Source organism: Choloepus didactylus, chromosome 17 (genome assembly GCF_015220235.1).
Source record: "Choloepus didactylus isolate mChoDid1 chromosome 17, mChoDid1.pri, whole genome shotgun sequence".
NCBI lineage: Eukaryota > Metazoa > Chordata > Mammalia > Pilosa > Megalonychidae > Choloepus > Choloepus didactylus.
Window position 1 is genome coordinate 47,149,490 of NC_051323.1, and position 22,709 is coordinate 47,172,198.

At 36.7% G+C, this 22,709-nt stretch overlaps 1 protein-coding gene across 2 annotated transcripts in view; it reads right to left on the bottom strand.

Annotated features, from left to right (window-relative positions):
* CAMKMT (calmodulin-lysine N-methyltransferase) overlaps positions 1-22,709 on the bottom strand; it is a 499,328-nt gene that overhangs the window by 23,177 nt on the left and 453,442 nt on the right. For both annotated transcript variants that reach the window (XM_037807272.1, XM_037807273.1), the window contains exon 8: positions 1,378-1,452. In XM_037807272.1, the coding sequence (XP_037663200.1) occupies positions 1,378-1,452 (75 nt within the window). The remainder of the gene's footprint in view (positions 1-1,377; positions 1,453-22,709) is intronic.

Genomic DNA, 22,709 nt, shown 5'->3' on the forward strand with positions numbered 1-22,709 from the left:
TAATCCTGCCAGCATTATCTTCATCTGTGCAATGAAACCTGAAGGATTCTTTCTCATATTTGGTGAGGAAAGGCATTTACTAAATCACTTGGCTTAAATCATATGGTGAGGTTTTAACTCCTTATTTTTGATTAGATGAGGGATGCAACATTGAGGCACAGTATTGATGATAACTCAGAAATCTGGTTTTTTTGGAATAAGGTTTTCTGAAATTGGGTGTAAGAGACTAAAAGGGCCATGAAGAAAATATCAACTGAAAATAGGAAAAAATATTTAGTTTTCATTGAGGAGTATTTTGAGAAGGAAAAAAAAAACCTAATTCCAATGACTTCAGTTGAAAAGTTACCCACTGAAAATCTTATTAAAATAAAAAAATACTTCATTCATTCTACTCTCATTTAGGGAGAGTCTTCTCTGAGTTCTGGATCTTATGATTGGGTTTATCAATATAATAGAACCTTTTTAGAATCTGAACTTGCTGTGATTTCAAATCCAAAGTGTCATAAGAAACATCATGATAAAATTACAAATAAGATCTTACTCATAACAATATGGAAAATACTTGTGAACTGTTAATGTTTCCCATATGCTGAAGTAATTATTATTCAATAGGCATAAAGAAAAATACATAGGATGTTGAAATAATTAAGTCTGGGTACATATTTATCCTGTAACTTAGGTTCAGACTTTCATTAACAAATAAGTAGCCTGGATTAAAAAAGACAAAATATCTAATGTAAATTATTTTGAATATGCAGACACTTGACAGATTATCATAATCATTTAAATGATCATTTAACATATCATTAAATATCATTATTGAAAACATTGAAAATATAAGCTAGCAAATATACATTTTAAGAAAAGATATTTCCCTAAAGATGTTCTGCAGATATGCTTATTTGCTGGAGTATATGTCTGCACACACACACACACACACACACACACACACACACACACACATGTACATATATTTCCTTATATCAATAGTCAGATCTTTCCTAAGAAGTAAGCTAATTGAACTGTTTGTGTTGATAAACTCCTTTTTCTCCACACTATTCCTCTCCGAGCCATAATTATTTGCAATTTGCCTAAGTCGTCCATTTACTGATACGTCAAGCATGAAACAGAGGCAATTCCAGAAAATGGAAATGCTTCTCAAAATCAATCTTTGGGAAATAATGTGGTAGAAGTTACTGTGTGATAGAAGACTACCTTATAACTGTCACATGGAGATGAATATTAATTTGTTGAGGTTAAGGTGGCTTTGTGCTTCATTTGTTGACTTTGCTTAGCCGTCAGCAAAGCAGCACAGCCCAATTACTCCAGCAGAGCGATTTTTTTCTAACAAGAGTTTTATGATTTTTATGTACTTACCAGTCAGCACACATAACAATGTCAAAATGTCCTTCCAGTTGAGAGACATCTGTCTCATTATCCCATCGTAAAATGCTTGAGGAAAAAAAGATTTTAAAAATTATACTTAGGTTTTGTTTTTTTTTTCCTTTTGATTTTGAGCTATTAACATTATTTTTTGTGGCACTTGAAATTATTTAAAAGGTATATACAAATTACTTCAAAAGGTATAATAAAACTATGGATGCAACTGTCTGTTCCATTTAGCCTTCAAATGTGGAAGAGGATGAATTCTCTAAATATAATAGTTAAGCTTTTGTTAGTTTTTACAGGTTTTTGTAGACAAACTAGAGAGAAATATCTTATCTTTACTGTAGAATTAGAATTATTCTAGACCCTTAACACCAATGAAGAACATGTTGAAATCAAAGTGTTCCCTAGATGACTGGAAATAAATTATGTGAACTTAGTGTAATCTATCCTGCCTTAATGTATATCTTTCAGTTGCATTTCTTATTAATGAATTTGGCAAGACAGAAGAGAGAATAAAAGAACAGCCAACTATAATTTGGCAGTTCTCAGTTATTAGGCATATTTTTAAGTCTACCATCTTGACACTTAGTCTCCAAAAGAGGATCAGGTTTTAAACTCCACATTAATAACAATAATTAATAACATGTATTTGAAGACTCCACTTATACTAACGAAGACAACCAAGATTTCATCTTACTCTCAAGTAGTAACCTTGATTAGCATTTTACCATTTAAAGTATCTTAATGATTCCTCCCTCTATCACACCAAAATGGTGATTTGCAGTACTATTTTCAAAATGCCCCTATTCTATTTTGATTGCTATTCAAAGCTGAATTCACTGGTCATATCTTACCCTAACAAGTTATGTTTGCTTTTCTTGGGTTCTTCATTTTTTCTACATCTTCCTTGGGTGAAAAGTCATGTGTTTGAATATAAATTCTTATTTTAATGAATCTAAAAGTTCTTTTCATAAACATTAATGCACATGAGTGCTAGTGAATTTCTGAAGGTAGACAAGATTAAGCACATTGCCACAAAGATGCCTATACAGACTGAGCATCGTTCAGTCCTGTGCTGTGCCACGAGCCATGCCATCATGGAGGCAGCTTAGCAGCCATGCAGTCGTGCAGATGCATAATCCCAGGGCAATGTCCTACAAATTCTGTAACCACACGGACTCGGCACACAAGAGAAGGCTTCCCCGAGGAAGTGGGTTTCCTCTGGGTTCACAGGTCCTGTGACACATGGGCAGGCTTTATAAATTAACTTTAGTGTTGTTGTACTTGCCTAGACCCACTGGAGAACTAAGAAATGGAGGAAAGTTGGAATTCCCTAAAAGATTAACGCTCACTTTGGTTTTGGATTCCTCAGAAACTCCATGTAGCTGAGGAGAGTGGAAAACAACTTACATTAAAGTTCTGGAAACACTGTGGCTTCCAGTGCAGCTGGGACTCATGCTCAGTTGGGGAGTGAGCCTGCTCAGCTCTCATCAGAGACCTAAGAGGCTTGGAGAGTTCCTACATGAACAACACGGCTTAAAATAAAGATCTACATTAGACTTTATCCAATCATGGAAGTAATGGGTCCATTACACTAAATTTTGGGAAACAGGGAAAAGGATTAAAATTACTCATAATCTTACCATTCCAAGAACCATTAAGAAGATGCTTTTTTTTTTAGTTCATTTTATTGAGATATATTCACATACCATGCAGTCATACAAAGCAAAGCATACATTCGATTGTTCACAGTACCATTACATAGTTGTATATTCATTACCTAAATCAATCCCTGACACCTTCATTAGCACACACACAAAAATAACAAGAATAATAATTAGAGTGAAAAAGAGCAATTGAAGTAAAAAAGAACACTGGTGCCTTTGTTTGTTTGTTTTTTTCCTTTCCCCATTTTTCTACTCATCCATCCATAAACTAGACAAAGGGGAGTGTGGTCCATATGGCTTTCCCAATCACATTGTCACCCCTCATAAGCTACATTTTTATACAATTGTCTTCAAGATTTATGGGTTCTGGGTTGTAGTTTGATAGTTTCAGGTATTTACTGCTAGCTACTCCAATTCACTACAACCTAAAAAGGGTTGTCTATATTGTGGGTAAGAGTACCCACTAGAGTGACCTCTTGGCACCTTTTGGAATCTCTCTGCCACTGAAGCTTATTTCATTTCCTTTCACATCCCCCTTTTGGTCAAGAAGATGTTCTCCATCCCACGATGCCAGGTCTACATTCCCCCCCAGGAGTCATATTCCACGTTGCCAGGGAGATTCACTCCCCTGGGTGTCTGATCCCACGTAGGGGGAAGAAGATGCTTTTAATACACATATAATTACTAAAATACAAGAATAGAAAATACAGGAAATCCTGTGGTAATATTGGATATTGGATTCCTGAGGTGCTTCAGCCTCTTGGTTCAACAAAGACAAACTGGAAAGACAGGGGTCTAGGCAGTGTGTGGCTATGGATTACCACAGCATCTGTAAGAAGTTGTGATTCTAAAAGAAATCGAAATACTCAGCTTGGTCACATGGGTCACAGCACATTCCCAAAGGACATTTTCTCCCAGTCTCACAAGGCTTATGACCATGCTGTCCCCATAAGTGTAAGCATGTGAGAAGGAATGGCCTTATGGGCTGAATACAGTGTTGGAGGGACAGACAAGACTAAGTTCAAATCTTGGTTCCTTCCCTTACTAGCTGCAGGCACTCAGGCAATTATTTGACCTCTAAGTTTTTCTCATCTATAAATGGGGATCTTAAGGGCCACCTTCTTGAACATCCAGGGGCACTATTCACAATGTGTTCTGGCGTTGCACTATTCACATAGCACACAATGAGAATGGTGCCCCTGCAGTTGTGTAATCAGGGTCTCTCGATCTCAGAAGTTTAGAGATGATGGTGATCTCAATATTCAAGGAGTTCCTTAAAAATTTCTCTCCTCCGATGATTTTGCCATCCACCCTCTTCAGCCACTCACAAGTATGGTCATACATGCTAGAGCAGTGCTTGAACTGTGAAGAAGGAGATTTTTTTGTTGTTGTTTGTTAGTATCTGATCTGTTGTGAACCAATACTTTTATATAATACAATAATAAATTAACAGAAAAATGAAAAAAAAAAAACCCAAAGATATTCAAAATAGTAGTCCACTGATTAAGTGTTTGGATGTCACGGCAGTTGTTTCTAAACATTTACTTTCAATTTCTGCGCTTACCTCATCGCAGACCAGTAATATACACTTAGTAACAGACTGGCACCCATGTGTGGCTACTCACTGAGCAGCACTGCTCTAGACCTTGTCTTTACCAATAACTGCAACCCCACCTCATCCTCCAGCCACCTCTCCTATCTTTCACAGCTCATTCTTCCTAGTACTCTGTTTCCAACCATTCTTTCACCCCCCAGCCTATAATCCACTGATCCTATCACTGTGTCACTGTCTCTCTTCCCTAATGTTTTCCTTCCTCCTTGCCCAGCTTAAATTCCAAAGCCAAAGCATTTTAACTGCTCCCATGCATATACCCTCAACTCCCTTTTCCATCTCTTACTTCTTTATATTTGTTAAATCCAGTTCTCTGCTCCCTGACTACACCTGTTCACCTACATGTGGCTGGAGAAAACATGCAAGCAATCAGACTAGCTATGCTGTAAATTCATGACCACAGTCCTCAGGTGGGCTCTTAATGATATCTGGCAGTTATTCTTACATTTTCCTTGACCATTTACTCTCCCACTATCCTGGGTCACTATTTTGCATCTTCTTTTCTCTTTTTATTATCCTACCCTTTCCTCCCTCATTCTCAATTTCAGCTGATGACCTGGTGTCCTAATTTACGGTGAAAATTGCAGCAATCAGATAAGTTTCATAAACTCCCACCACCACACTTACGTTCCTAACATCATCTGCATCTAAATACTCTGTCTTCCTGCCTGTTATCAACATATTCCTATCTCAAGCCAATACTTTCTCTTATACACTAGATCCATCCCCTTTTGTCAACTCTTGGACATGGTTCTAGAAATTCCCCCTTCTCTCTCCTACATTATCAGTTTTTTCCTCTCTACTGGTTCATTTCCATAAGTATTTAAACAATATCGTCCCTTGACTAAATCTTTACCTCCAGTTATTGCTCCATGTCTTCATCCCTTCTTTGCAGTAAAACTTTTTGAAAAAGTTGTCTAAACTCTTCTTCCAATTCTTCTCCTCTCATTCTATTCTCCCTTAAATCCACTTCAATCAAACCTTTGTCCTCACCATTCACCAAAAATGCTGTTGTCAAACTCACAAATGATTTCTACATTAGTGAATTCAGTTCAGTTCTTCGTCTCCAGTTTACCTGACCTGTCAGCCTGGATTTCTTCCATGAACTCCAGATTCATATATCCAACTATTTTAACATTTACACTTGGATATCGAATAGACATCTCAAACTTAACATGTCCAAAATTAAATTCCTGATCTTCTTTCCCCCAAATCCACTTCATTTACAGTCTTTGTTATTTCTGTTAATAGCAATTCTATCTTTCCAGTTGCTCAGATCTAAAAGCTTGAATACATTCCCAACTCTTCTCTTTCTTTAAAACCTTACATCAAATATGTCAGGAAACACAGTTAGTTCCAACTATTTCTCTCCATCTGCACATCTCTCACCCTCATCTAAGCTACCGTCAACTCTCATCTGAATTATTGCATAGTCTCCTCATTGGTCTCCCTGCTTCCACTTGTCACCCTACAATCCCTGCTCAAGAAGGCAGCCAGAGTCATCCTTCTAACACATAGAGCAGATCATGAGCCTTCTGTACTTAATAACGTGTAATGGTTCCTCTCTTCACTTAGAATAAAGCTGAAGTCTTTATAATGGCCTATAAGATCCTAAATATTCTGGGCCCAGGTGCCCCCTAGCTCTCTCTGATCTTGAGACACCGGTTTCCTTATGATTCCTTGAGTATGCCAGGCATGCTTCTGCTCTAAGTCCTTTATACTAGGTCTGCCCTCTGTCTAAAATGCTCTTCCTCAGGATATCCCTATGGCTCACTCCCTCACCTCATTCAAGTATTTGTTTAAATGTCTTACCTTCTTAAGAGAGGCTTCCCTAACCATCTGATTTAAAATTGCAACAATTCATTTTCAATCCCAGCACTTCTGAATCCCCTTATTCTTTTATTTTTTCTATAGCACTTATTACCTTTTAATTTGCTATGTAACTAAATGATTCATTTTTTTATTTTTTGCCCCACTAGCATGTAAGCAACATAACGATAGAGATTTTTTAAAAATCTGTTTTGTACACTGACATATTTCCAATGCCTAGAACAGTCCCTGGCACATAACAGCTACTCAATAAACATCAGTTATATGCATAAATTGTGAATAAATGTGTCTAGCATAATGCCTGGTACAAAGAAGGCACTCAAGAAATAGAGATTCCCATTACTGAGTTGTTCTCGGAATAAAATGTATGGATTAAGTAGATATGGAGGCTACCTAAAATATGTTATAAAGACTTCTGCTTCAGGTGAAGATGGAGTAACAAGGACCTGATTTACCTTTCCACATGAAATAACCAAAGACTCTAGACAAAATTTACAAAACAACAGGTTTTGGCAACAAAAGACAGTGATGATTGAGAGAGGAGAAGCAAATGATTGGAGCCCCACCATTACCCCAGTCTCCTGCTTTGAGAGGGGTTCCAAGCCATAGTGCAAGGAGGGAGAACTGAGGCGGAGCCAGGTGGACTTTTTTTTTTTAATTAAATTCAGTTTTATTGAAATACATTCACACACCATACAATCATCCATGACATACAATCCACTGTCCACAGTATGATAACATACATAGTTATGCGTTCATCACCACAATCTATCTCTGAACATTTTCCTTACATCAGAAAGAACCAGAACAAGAATAAAAAATAAAAGTGAAAAAAGAACACCCAAATTATCCCCCATCCCACCCCATTTGTCCTTTAGTTTTTATCCCCATTCCTCCACTCATCCATACACTAGATAAAGGCGGTGTGATCCACAAGGTCTTCACAATCACACTGTCACCCCTTGTAATCTACATTATTATATAATTGTCTTCAGGAGTCCAGACTGCTGGGTTGGAGTTTGGTAGTTTCAGGTATTTACTTCTAGTTATTCCAATACATTAAAGCCTAAGAGGTGTTATCTATATAGTGCATAAGAATGTCCACCAGAGTGACCTCTCGACTCCATTTGGAATCTCTCAGCCACTGAAACTGTTTCGTCTCATTTTGCATCCCCCTTTTGGTCAAGAAGATACTCTCAGTCCCACGATGCCAGATCCACATTCATCCCCAGGAGTCATACTCTGCGTTGCCAGGGAGATTTACACCCCTGGGAGTCGGGTCCCACGTAGGGGGGAGGGCAGCGAGTTCACCCGTCGAGATGGCTCAGTTAGAGAGAGAGAGGGCCACATCTGAGCAAGAAAGAGGTACTCAGGGGGAGACTCTTAGGCACCATTACATACAACTTTAGACTCTCCTTTGTGGTAATGAGCTTCATAAGGGCAAGTCCCATGCTCAAGGGCTCAGCACATCAAACTGCCAGTCCCAATGTTTGTGACAACATCAACACCAGTCCAGGTGAGGATGTCCAACACATCCGCACCTTTCCCCAGATCCTTGGGGCTGGGGAGGGGGAGGCTGTAAATATATTTTTTATTATCTGCCCAAATTACTCTAGGATGTGTCACTATTTCACTCCAGCCTATACTAACCTACTGTATCTCACTTCCTATTCAAAGTTCCATGCAATTGTGGTGTTTGAACAAATCGACTGTAGAGTTGTACCATTTAGAAAATTTAGATCCTGTACCAAATAGATATCTCTTCCCTTGGTCTCATATGGAAGTTGAAGTTTTAAAACACAATCAGTTTCAACCTTTATCCTTTGGCCTGGCTTGCCCTGGTCTTAGCCAGACCTGCTTCATTCATATCACTAATTGAAGTCTGGGATCTTTTTCAGCTTTTTTTTTTTTTGACAGTGGCTGTATGCACTAATACTGACATTCATATCTGCCGAGCTCTAGCTCTGAGTTTCAGATGTCTCAGAGATATGCATTGTTCCAGAGACCAATCAGGTTATACGCTAGGGGATCAGCATCTCAAAGTTTAGAGATAGGCCTTACAATTCAGGGATAGAGTTAACTGCTGTAAGAGCTTACAATCTAGGGACTATTACAATTATTGTGTCCCAGGTGGACTTCTTGAGTTGAGGAAATGGAGCTGAGAGTCTGAAGAAACCAAGGAAGTTAGAGTTCCCAGGATAGAGTACTGAATAGGAAAGAGCTGCACAGAGACAGAACTTCAGAGATCTATGGATGGTCACCCTGAACTATTTATTCCACAGAGTACTGATTGGTACATGAATGTGAGGAAACCACTCAAGGTTGGGACCATCTGAGAGGATCAGAGGCGACTGAGTCCAGTGTTTATTCAAGGCAAGACATAGTGCCAGTTTCCACCAGCCAGACTAGAAAACCTCATAATTCACGGGGCATTGGGTAGAGTCCTCAGAAGTCTCTTGTCTCAGTAGGGAGAATAATTAAATCAAATGCTGCTCTGGTTCTGTCTAACAAACCTTAAAGAAAGGCCCAAAAGGATCAAACTATTTCAAAGTAACTTAACTTGCCTCAGAACAAAGCTCAAGAACATGTACAGGAATACAAAAATATCCAGATCCCAACAAGATAAAATTCAGAATGTCTGACATACAATCAAAGATTACCAGACATGCAAGGAACTAAAATAATTTATAAGGAGGAGAAAAATCAAACAATTGAATCCAATCTAGAACTGACACAGGTGTTAGAATTAATAAACAAGGGCATTAAAATAGTTAACATAATGGGATTCCATATATTCAAAAGGTTAAGCAGAGACATGGAAGACACAAAAATGTCTCAAATCAAACTTCTAGAGATGGAAACTACAATGTGTGAGAGGAAAAATACATTGGACGAGGTTAAAAACATATTAGACATTACAAAATAAAAAATTAGTTGAACTTGAAGACATAGAGACAAAAATGAGGAAAAAATGTAAAAAAACATAGTGAACTGTGGAACAAATTTAAGTGCTCTAATGTACATGTAATTGGAATCTCTGAAGGACAGAAGGGGGGGCAGAAAAACATTTGAAGGAATAATGTCTGAAAAATTTCCAAATGTAATGAAAACTATTAACCCACAGAACAAGAATTTCAACAACTCCCAAGCACAACAACATGAAGAAAACTACAGTACACATTATAATCAAATTGCCCAGTAGTGGTGATAAAGAGACAATCTCAAAAGTAACCAGAGGAAAAAGAGCCAGTGTGTACAGAGATATAAAGATCAAGATGATGGATGATGCCGTATTTCTCATCAGGAATAATGCAAGCGAGAAGACAGTGGAGCAACATCTTTAAATTACTGGAAAAAAAAGAAAACAGAAAAATCCTGTCAACCTAGATTTGCATACCCTGTGAAATATATTTTTAAAAAGAAGGCAAAATAGATGTTTTCAGATGTACAGAAGTTAAAAGAATTAATCACCAGCAGAACAGTAGTATAAGAAATGTTAAAGGCAGCACTTCAAGGTGAAGAGAAATGATACCAGATGGAAATATGGATCTACACAAAGGAATGATGAGAACCGAAAATGGTAACTACATGAGTAAATATGTAAGTTTTTCATTATTTAAATATCTTTCAAACATAACTGACTGGCTACACAAAATAATAACAAGTATTGTTGGGTTTACTGCAGATGCATAAGCAAAATATATGATAACAATAGCATAGAGACTGACAGGAGAAACGAAAGTATACTACTATAAGATTCTTAAACTATACATGAAGCGGTATAATATCATTTAAGGTAGACTGTGGTAAGTTAAAGATGAATACTCGAAAACCTAAAAAACCACTAAAATAAAAAAATATATAGCTAATCAGCCAACAAAGGAGATAAGATAGAATAATAAAATATAGTCACTTAATCCAAAAGAAGGCAGAAAAAGAAGAAAAGGGGAACAGAGAACAGATGGTAAAACCAAAACAAATATCAAAATGACAGATTTAAATCTAACCATATCAATAAATTCATTAAATGAAAATGGTCTAAATGCTCTAATTAAAAGGTAGAGTGTGTCATATTGTATAAAAAAGCAAGACCCAAGTAATGTGGTTTACAATAAATGAATTTTAAATATAAAGACACAAATGGATTAAAAGTTAAAAGATGGAAAAAGATATACCAAGCTAACACTAGTAAGAAGGCTGGAGTGGCTATATCAGACATAGTCGACTTCAGATCAAAGACTATTACTAGGGATAAAGAGAAACATTTTATAATGTTAAAGGGCCAGTTCAAGAATTAGACAGCAGTCCTAAATGTTTATGTACCAAATAACACAACATTGAAATACATGAAGGAAAAATGGACCAAGTGCAAGAATTCATAGACAAACCACAATTATAGCCAGATATTTCAATACTCCTCACTTAATAATTGATAGAACAGGTAGACAGAAAATAAGCAAGGCTGTGGATGATTTTAACAACACTATCAATCAACTTGACTAAATTGATATTTCTAGAATACTCCACCCAACTAGAACATACATTCTTTTCAAATAGACATAGACCATTTACCAAGTTATACCTACACTGGTTCATAAAATAAGTTTTAATAAATTTAAAAAGATTCAAGTCATACAAAACATATGTTCTCTGACAACAATGGAATTAAATTAGAAATCAATAATAAATTAGAAATTAATAATCTCTGTAAAATTCCCAAATATTTGGAAAATAAATAATACCCTTCTAAATAAATCCATGGGCCAAAGAAATCAAAACAGAAATTGGAAAGTATTTTGAACTGAATGAAAATGAAAATACAACATATGGAAATGTGTGGGGCACCATTAAAGCAGTACTTAGAGAGAAATAAATAGCATTAAATCCCTATATTTTACAAGTAGCAAGGTCTCAAATCAAGGAACTCAGGTTCCACCTAAACAAACAAGAAGAGTAAGTTAAACCCAAGATAATCAGAAAAAGGAAGTAATAAGGATTAGAGCAGAAATTAATGAAATAGGAAACAGAAAAATAACAGAGAAAAATCAATGACACTGGTTCTTGGAGAAGATCAATAAAATTGATAAACTGCTAGCCAGACTGAGCAGGAAAAAAAAAGACCAAATCACCAATATCACAAATGAGAGTGGTGTATCAGTACAGAGTCTACAGACATTAAGAGGCTAGTAAGGGAATATCATATATGTATGATATATGTATGTATATGGAGGACATACATATGAAGGAAAATATATCATGATCAAATAGAGTTTATCCTAGGAATGTAAGGCTGGTTTAACATTCGAGACTGATTAACGTAATTCACAATTTTAACAAAAAAAAAAAAAAAAGAAGAAGAAAAACCATATGACTATCTCAAAAGTCACAGAAAACAGCTTTGACAAAGTCCAACATCTATTCCTGATAAAAACTCTCAGCAACCTGTGAATATAAGGGAACTTCCTCAACCTCATAAAGGTCATCTATAAAAAAATCTACAGCCAACATCATACTTAATTGTAAAAGACTGAAAGCGTGTCCCCTAAGATCAGGAATAAGACAATGATGTCTGTTCTTGCTATTTCTATTCATCATTGTACTAAAGTTCTATACAAGACAATTAGCTAATAAAAAGAACAGGCATCCATATTGGAAAGAAAGAATAAAAATTGCTTCATTACCAGCAATATCATATCAAATGAGATTTACAAAAATTCTAGTAAAACATGAGTTTAGCAAGGTTACAGGATACATAATCAGTATACAAAAATCAATTGAATTTCTTTATACAAGCAAGAAACAATTGGAGATTGGATTTTTTTTTAAAGCATACCATTTATAATAGCATCAAAAAACATGAATTACTTAGGGATAAATCTGACAAAAGATGAAAGAAATTAAATAAGGCCTAAATAAATGAAGGCAATTCAGTGGAGAAGGGTAGTATTTTCAAGAAATGTTATTGTAACAATTGGATATTCACATGCATCCCCCCCAAAAGAGAACCTCAATCCATATCTTGAACTACATGCAAAAATTAACTCAAACTGGATCATAAACCCAAATTTAAATCCTAAAACCATGAAACTTCTAGATGAAAATACAGAGAAATTCTATAACACAAGAAGCATGATCTATGAAAGAACAAACTGATAAATTAGACTTCACCAAAATTAAAAACTTCTGTACTTTGAAAGACACTATTAGGAGAATGAAAAGAAAAGCCGCAGACTGAGAGAAAATATTGCAGACCATACATCTGGTAAAGGACTTGCATCCAAAATTTTTAAAGAACTCTCATAGTATCTCAATAATAACAAGTAACCCAATTTTTTAAAAAGGGGCAAAATATATAAACAAACATGTCACCAAAAATATATATGAATGGCACAGAAAAAGATACCCAACATCATTAGTCATTAGGGAAATATAAATTAAAACCTGAATGATAACAGCATTAATGATAGAATGGCTATCATTAAAAAGATTGACCATATTAAGTGCTGGTTAGGATGTGAAGGAAAAGGAACTCTCCTACACTGCTGATGGGAATGTAAAAGAGTACAACTACTTTGAAAAACAGTTTAGCAGTTTCTTTTAAAAGGTAAATATATACCTATTAAATGATCTAGCCATACTCCTGGGTATTTAGTTCTAGATATTTACTCTTAGGTATTGACCCTACAGAAGTTAAAGCATATATCCATACAAAGACTTTTACATAAATGTTCATAAGATCTGTGGTAGACTGAATTATGCACCCCAAGGCATGTTTGTAATCGTAATCTCCATTCCTGTGGGTTTGAACTCATTTATAAATAGGACCCTTTGAAGATGTATTATCAGTTAAGGTGTCAACCAAACTGAATGAGGTATGGTCAAGCTGAACGAAGTTGGGCCTTAATATGACTGAAGGCCTAATTAAAAGAAAAGTCAGAGGGTCAGAGGAGCCAAGAATCAGGCATAAGTGGAAACCAGAAGAGCAGAAGCAAGGAGGAACTGTGGATATTGTGAAGCGAAAGGAGGTAGAGACGCGAGCCTAGGAACCCCAAGGATTGTGGTAAGCAAGCACCTGAATGCTATAGATTTTGAGGAGGAAGCACAGCCTTGCCAATGCCTTGATTTTGGACTTCTAGCCTCTGAAACTGAGCTACTAAATGTTGGTTATTTAACTCATCCCATTGAGTGGTATTAGTCATAGCATCCTGGCAGACTAAGACAACAGCTTTGTTTGTAATAACCAAAAATTGGAAACAACTCAAAAGTCTATCAATGGGTGAACAAACAGTTGTGGTATTACACAATGGAGTAGTACTCAGGAGTAAAAACGACACAGGTAAATCTCAAAGTAATTTTACTAGCTGAAAGAGGACCAACACATATATATGATTCCATTTATTTAAAACTCTAGAAAATACAAACTAATCTATAGTGACAGAAAGTAGATCAGTGGTTTCTTAGGGTGCTCTAGTTTGCTGCCAGAATGCAAAACACCAAAGATGGATTGGCTTTTATAAAAGGGGGTTTCTTTGGTTACACAGTTACAGTCTTAAGGCCATAAAGTCTACAAGGTAACACATCAACAATCGGGTAGCTTCACTGGAGGATGGCCAATGGTGTCCGGAAAACCTCTGTTAGATGGGAAGGCACGTGGCTGGCATCTGCTCCGAAGTTCTGGTTTCAAAACGGCTTTTTCCCAGGACGTTCCTCTCTAGGCTGCAGTTCCTCAAAAATGTCACTCTTAGTTGCACTTGGGGTATTTGTCCTCTCTTAGCTTCTCCAGAGCAAGAGTCTGCTTTCAATGGCTGTCTTCAAACTCATCTGCAGCTACTCTCTCAGCTTTTGTGCATTCTTCAAAGTGTCCCTCTTGGCTGTATCTCCTCTTCAAAATGTCACTGTCAACTGCACTGAGTTCCTTCTGTTAGTCAGCTCATTTATATGGCTCCAGTGATTTAATTCATACCCACCCTGAATGGGCGGGCCAACACCTCCATGGAAATTATCCAATCAGAGTCATCACCCACACTTGGGTGGGGCGCATCTCCAAGGAAACACTCAAAGAATTACAATCTAATTAACACTGATAGGTCTGCCCACATAAGATTACATCAAAGATAATGGCGTTTGGGGGAACATAACACATTCAAACTGGCAAATAGGGTGAGGAGAACCTTTGAGGGGCAGAAATGAGGGATTACCAAGGGGCAAGAAGAAACTTTTGTGGGTGTTGGATATGTTCAGTATCTTGATTGTGGTAATGGTTTGAAGGGTGTATTCAAATTTCAAAACTTATCAAATTATATATACAGTTTATTGTGTGTTAATTTTACCTCAACAAAATTGTTTAAAAACACTAACAACAACAAAAAAAAACTTTCTGAAAGGGATAAGGGTACATATACAACTATAACTAGTCTCCTGATGTATATAAGTTTTACAGTTTAAGGTACAACATTCATATACAAAAACAGATAAAGGATGGCTCCACCAAACACCCAAATTATGTCAACATGTTTCTTGTAATTATAATGAGACCCAAGTAAAAATTACGTTGTCTCCATTTTATAGCATCAAGATGTTTAAATCTTATTTCTGTTTGAAATTCATTTCAAAGTGAAGTATAATTTTATAGATAGAAACATTATAAAATAATAATATTTATATAACTCCCCATGCTTTTGAAAAATTTTAATAGTTACAGGTATGACAAACCTGGCAAATTTAACAGGTATATTATTGCAGAAAGAATGTATGGGCTTTGTAGCTAATGAACTTTGAGTTCAAATACCATCTCCACCACATACAAGTAAGTGAGACTGAGAGAGTTCCTTAAATGCTCTGAGTATCATTGCTTTCATCTGTAAAAAAAAAAGAGACATTTGCATGGCAGGACTGATTAAGAATTGAATGAGATAGGATATACAAATGCATGTTATAAAGTACTCAATAAATGTTAGTTTCTTCTTCCTTATTCCTACATTGACTCATGCCTCTTCATTCTGGCTTTCAGTTTGGGGTTTCAATCTGAACCAAACCAAGTCAATTTGATATGACTCCTACCATGTGATTCAAAACTCAGACTAAAAAAATTTTCAAACAGAAAGTTTGTGTTTCAAGTTTTTAATAAAACATACTGTCAAACAGTTTCAATGTAATTTGTATTTCATTGTGGTGTTCACAGATAACTCTTCCTATAGAAATTTAAAGTATTTATTTTCTCATATTCCCACCATTGATATTTCTTGGTTTACCATTATATTTGCAGACCCCTGGTTTCATGGGAGTGAGTAACAGTTTTTAACTTGTGCTATTAAAAAAGCAGTCCCTTGCATATTTGCAAAAGTAGTGTACTGATAAATTCTTGATTGTACTTGCTAAATGTAATGAACTTAGAATTATTAAAAAATAAGCTGTTGTACCAGCAGTAGAGAACGCAGAAGTTTTCTTTGCAATGGTAATATAAACATTCTTCTTTGCAGTAGTCTCTAGTAGCTTTTCCCAGTTTCTTTCATTTCACTTCTTACAATCTATGTTAGCACAGCTCACCCTTATAGAGGACACATTTAAGTCATTTACCATGTGTTTTGGTTTGCTAATGCTGCCTTTATGCAAAATACCAGAAATGGATTGGCTTTTATAAAGGGGGTTTATTTGGTTACAAAGTTACAGTCTTAAGCAATTAAGTGTCCAATGTAAGGCATCAACAATAGGGTTGATGGAGAAAGGCCATTGGCATCTGGAAAACCTGTTAGCTGGGAAGGCACATGGCTGGCATCTGCTTTCTCCTAAGTTGCATTTCAGCTCCTCTCTCAGCTTCTGTGCATTCTTCAAAGTGTCCCTCGTGGCTGTAGCTCCTCTCCAAAATGTCACTCTCAGTTGCTCTGAAGTCCTTCTGTTTGTGAGCCCCTTTATAAGACTCCAGTGAACTAATCAAGGCCCATGCTGAATGGGTGGGGCCATACCTCCATGGAAACATTCAATCAGAGGTCACACCCTAACCAAAGGTGTCACTCACAGTTGGGTGGGTCACATCTCCATGGAAACAACCAAATCTCAATATCCCAACATAATCAACACTAACATGTCTGCCCCCACAAGACTGCATCAAAGATAATGGCGTTTTGGGGGACATAATACATCCAAACTGGCAGACCATGTTTACCTAAGCCAGGGAATCATTTGTCTCCTTTTGAACTATTCTCCATTTGCCACTTGTCCCTCCATTTTTCAATCTTTTATAGACTTTTAAAGTGCTATATGCTAGAAGCATCTATAATTAAGTGTTTTGGGCACTTGGGTAAAGGACAGCATCTAAATCTAGAACTGCAGACTGTAAATCTGTTAACTCCCTAATTTATGAGTCACTCCATCTACAAAGTGGTATTGAGGACCTCCCTGGATGGTAGTATAAAAAGGACATATTTCTAGAGTAACAGAATTATAATAGTCAAAGGGAAAGCATAGTCTTATTAGGAATGAAAGATACACCAATGAAACAAGGATTACAGACGGCTGTATGTGAGGAAGGTACAAGGGAGTGGTCACTGCAGATTGGAAATGCTGGGGAAGGCATTCTGAAAAAAGTAGGACTGCATGTGATCTTTTTTTTTTTTTTAATCTTCATTTTATTGAGATATATTCACATACCATGCAGTCATACAAGACAAATCGTACATTCGATTGTTCACAGTACCATTACATAGTTGTACATTCATCACCTAAATCAATCCCTGACACCTTCATTAGCACACACACAAAAATAACAATAATAATAATTCAAGTGAAAAAGAGCAATTGAAGTACAAAAGAACACTGGGTACCTTTGTCTGTTTGTTTGTTTGTTTCCTTCCCCTATTTTTCTACTCATCCATCCATAAACTAGACAAAGTGGAGTGTGGTCCTTTTGGCTTTCCCAATCACATTGTCACCCCTCATAAGCTACATTTTTATACAACTGTCTTGGAGATTCATGGGTTCTGGGTTGTAGTTTGATAGTTTCAGGTATCCACCACCAGCTACCCCAATTCTTTAGAACCTAAAAAGGGTTGTCTAAAGTGTGCATAAGAGTGCCCACCAGAGTGACCTCTCGGCTCCTTTTGGAATCTCTCTGCCACTGAAGCTTATTTCATTTCCTTTCACATCCCCCTTTTGGTCAAGAAGATGTTCTCCGTCCCACGATGCCAGGTCTACATTCCTCCCCGGGAGTCATATTCCACGTTGCCAGGGAGATTCACTCCCCTGGGTGTCTGATCCCACGTAGGGGGGAGAGCAGTGATTTCACCTTTCAAGTTGGCTTAGCTAGAGAGAGAGGGCCACATCTGAGCAACAAAGAGGCATTCGGGAGGAGGCTCTTAGGCACAATTATAGAGAGGCCTAGCCTCTCCTTTGCAGCAACCGTCTTCCCAAGGGTAAAACCTATGGTAGAGGGCTCAACCCATCAAACCACCAGTCCCCTATGTCTGTGGTCATGTTAGCAACCATCGAGGTGGGATAGGCCAATACCCCTGCATTCTCCACAGGATCCTCAAGGGGGCTCTACCTATTTTTTTCCTTGTTTTTTTTTTTTTTTTAACTTTTTTTTTATATCAACTGTATGAAAAAAAATGAAAAAAAAAAATACAATAAAAGAACATTTCAAAGAGACCATAACAAGGGAGTAAGAAAAAGACAACTAACCTAAGATAACTGCTTTACTTCCAACATGTTCCTACTTTACCCCAAGAAAGTTACCTAATATAGCAACATTTCTGTGACCTTTTTCCTACTATATCCATCAGAAATTAACAGACCATAGTCATTCCTGGGCATCCCCAGAATGTTAAATAGCTTATCTGTTCTTGGATTATTGTTCCCCCTTCCTTAATTGCTCTCTATTGCTAGTTCCCTTACATTCTACATTATAAACCATTTGTTTTACATTTTTCAAAGTTCACATTAGTGGTAGCATATAATATTTCTCTTTTTGTGCCTGGCTTATTTCGCTCAGCATTATGTCTTCAAGGTTCATCCATGTTGTCATATGTTTCACGAGATCGTTCCTTCTTACTGCCGTGTAGTATTCCATCGTGTGTATATACCACATTTTATTTATCTACTCATCTGTTGAAGGACATTTGGGTTGTTTCCATCTCTTGGCAATCGTGAATAATGCTGCTATGAACATTGGCGTGCAGATATCTGTTTGTGTCACTGCTTTCCGATCTTCCGGGTATATACCGAGAAGCGCAATCGCTGGATCGAATGGTAACTCTATATCTAGTTTTCTAAGGAACTGCCAGACTGACTTCCAGAGTGGCTGAACCATTATACAGTCCCACCAACAATGAATAAGAGTTCCAATTTCTCCACATCCCCTCCAGCATTTGTAGTTTCCTGTTTGTTTAATGGCAGCCATTCTAATCGGTGTGAGATGGTATCTCATTGTGGTCTTAATTTGCATCTCTCTAATAGCTAGTGAAGCTGAACATTTTTTCATGTGTTTCTTGGCCATTTGTATTTCCTCTTCAGAGAACTGTCTTTTCATATCTTTTGCCCATTTTATAATTGGGCTGTCTGTACTATTGTCATGGAGTTGTAGGATTTCTTTATATATGCAAGATATCAGTCTTTTGTCAGATACATGGTTTCCAAAAATTTTTTCCCATTGAGTTGGCTGCCTCTTTACCTTTTTGAGAAATTCCTTTGAGGTGCAGAAACTTCTAAGCTTGAGGAGTTCCCATTTATCTATTTTCTCTTTTGTTGTTTGTGCTTTGGGTGTAAAGTCTAGGAAGTGGCCGCCTAATACAAGGTCTTGAAGATGTTTTCCTACATTATCTTCTAGGAGTTTTATGGTACTTTCTTTTATATTGAGATCTTTCGTCCATTTTGAGTTAATTTTTGTGTAGGGGGTGAGGTAGGGGTCCTCTTTCATTCTTTTGGATATGGATATCCAACTCTCCCAGCCCCATTTGTTGAAAAGACCATTATGACTCAGTTCAGTGACTTTGGGGGCCTTATCAAAGATCAGTCAGCCATAGATCTGGGGGTCTACCTCCGAATTCTCAATTCGATTCCATTGATCTATATGTCTATCTTTGTGCCAGTACCATGCTGTTTTGACAACTGTGGCTTTATAATAAGCTTCAAAGTCAGGGAGTGTAAGTCCTCCCACTTCGTTTTTCTTTTTTAGAGTGTCTTTAGCAATTCGAGGCATCTTCCCTTTCCAAATAAATTTGATAACTAGCTTTTCCAGGTCTGCAAAGTAGGTTGTTGGAATTTTGATTGGGATTGCATTGAATCTGTAGATGAGTTTGGGTACAATTGACATCTTAATGACATTTAGCCTTCCTATGAATGAACATGGAATATTTTTCCATCTTTTAAGGTCCCTTTCTATTTCTTTTAGTAGAGTTATGTAGTTTTCTTTGTATAGGTCTTTTACATCTTTGGTTAAGTTTATTCCTAGGTACTTGATTTTTTTAGTTGCTATTGAAAATGGTATCTTTTTCTTGAGTGTCTCTTCAGTTTGTTCATTTCAAGCAGATAGAAACATTACTGACTTATGTGCATTAATCTTGTATCCCGCTACTTTGCTAAATTTGTTCATTAGTTCTAGTAGCTGTAACGTCGATTTCTCAGGGTTTTCCAGATATAAGATCATATCATCTGCAAACAATGACAGTTTTACTTCTTCTTTTCCAATTTGGATGCCTTTTATTTCTTTGTCTTGCCGGATTGCCCTGTCACCACTGTTTTTTTTAACAGTGGTGACAGGGGGCATCCTTGTCTTGTTCCTGATCTTAGAGGGAAGGCTTTCAGTCTCTCACCATTGAGTACTATGCTGGCTGTGGGTTTTTCATATATGCTCTTTATCATATTGAGGAAGTTTCCTTCAATTCCTACCTTTTGAAATGTTTTTATCAAAAACGGATGTTGGATTTTGTCAAATGCTTTTTCAGCATCTAATGAGATGATCATTTGATTTTTCCCTTTCAAATTGTTAATGTGTTGTAATACATTGATTGATTTTCTTACGTTGAACCATCCTTGCATGCCTGGAATGAACCCCACTTGGTCATGGTGTATGATTTTTTTAATGTGTCTTTGGATTCGATTTGCAAGTATTTTGTTGAGGATTTTTGCATCTATATTCATTAGGGTGATTGGCCGGTAGATTTCCTTTTTTGTAGCATCTTTGCCTGGTTTTGGTATTAGATTGATGTTAGCTTCATAAAATGAGTTAGGTAGTGTTCCATTTTCTTCGATGTTTTGAAAGAATTTGAGTAAGATTGGTGTCAGTTCTTTCTGGAAAGTTTGGTAGAATTCCCCTGTGAAGCAGGGGCCCTGGGCATTTATTTGTGGGAAGATTTTTGATGACTGATTGGATCTCTCTGCTTCTGATGGGTTGATTGAGGTCTTCTATTTCTTCTCTGGTCAGTCTAGGTTGTTCATAGGTTTCCAGGAAACTGTCCATTTCCTCTGCATTATCCAGTTTGTTGCCATACAGTTGTTCATAGTATCCTCATAATTTTTTTAAATTCTTCAGGATCTGCAGTTATGTCACCTTTTTCATTCATTATTTTGTTTATATGGGTCTTCTCTCTTTTTGATTTTGTCAGTCTAGCTAGGGGCTTGTCAATCTTGTTGATCTTCTCAAAGAACCAACTTTTGGTGATATCTATCCTCTCTATTGTTTTTTTGTTCTCTATGTCATTTATTTCTGCGTTAATCCTTGTTATTTCTTTTCTTCTACTTGGTTTAGGATTGGTTTGCTGTTCATTTCCTAGATTCTTCAGTTGATCCATTAGTTCTTTGATTTTGGCTCTTTCTTCCTTTTTAATATATGCGTTTAGTGCTATAAATTTCCCCCTCAGTACTGCTTTTGCTGCATCCCATAGGTGTTGGTATGTTGTGTTTTCATTTTCATTCGTCTCTATATATTTAGCAATTTCCCTTGCTATTTCTTCTTTAACCCACTGATTGTTTAGGAGTGTGTTGCTTAACCTCCAGGTATTTGTGAATTTTCTAAGTCTCTGATGGTTATTGACTTCTAATTGTATTCCATTGTGGTCAGAGAATGTGCTTTGAATAATTTCAATTTTTTTTAAATTTATTGAGGCTTGTTTTATGTCCCAGCATATGATCTATTCTGGAGAAATTTCTGTGAGCACTAGAAAAGTATGTGTATCCTGGTGATCTGGGATGTAATGTTCTGTATATGTCTGTTAAATCTAATTCATTTATCAGATTGTTTAGGTTTTCAATTTCCTTATTGGTCTTCTGTCTGGTTGATCTATGTATAGGAAAGAGTGATGTGTTGAAGTCTCCCACAATTATTGTGGAAACATCAATTGCTTCCTTTAGTTTTGCCAGTGTTTCTCTCATGTATTTTGTGGCACCTTGATTGGGTGCATAGACATTTATGATTGTTATTTCTTCTTGTTGAATTGTCCCTTTTATTAGTATGTAGTGGCCTTCTTTGTCTCTCAAAACATCCCTGCATTTAAAGTCTATTTTATCTGAGATTAATATTGCTACATCTGCTTTCTTTTGGCTGTAGCTTGCATGAAATATTTTTTTCCATCCTTTCACTTTCAATTTCTTTGTGTCCCTGTGTCTAAGATGAGTGTCTTGTATGCAACATATTGACGGTTCATTTTTTTTGATCCATTCTGCGAATCTCTATCTTTTAATTGTGGAGTTTAATGCATCTACATTCAACGTTATAACCGTGAAGGCATTTCTTGAATCAGCCATCTTATCCTTTGGTTTATGTTTGTCATATATATTTTTCCCCTCTGTCTATTAATATCCTTTATTGTACCCATACCGAATCTCTTTAGTACTGAACCTTTCTCCAAGTCTCTCTGTCCTTTCTTTGTTTCTCTGTCTGTAGGGCTCCCTTGAGTATCTCCAGTAGGGCAGGTCTCTTGTTAGCAAATTCTCTCAGCATTTGTTTGTCTGTGAAAAATTTAAGCTCTCCCTCAAATTTGAAGGAGAGTTTTGCTGGATAAAGCATTCTTGGTTGGAAATTTTTATCACTCAGAATTTTAAATATGTCGTGCCACTGCCTTCTTGCCTCCATGGTGGCTGCTGAGTAGTCACTACTTAGTCTTATGCTGTTTCCTTTGTATGTGGTGAATTGCTTTTCTCTTGCTGCTTTCAGAACTTGCTCCTTCTCTTCTGTGTTTGACAGTGTGATCAGAATATGTCTTGGAGTGGGTTTATTTGGA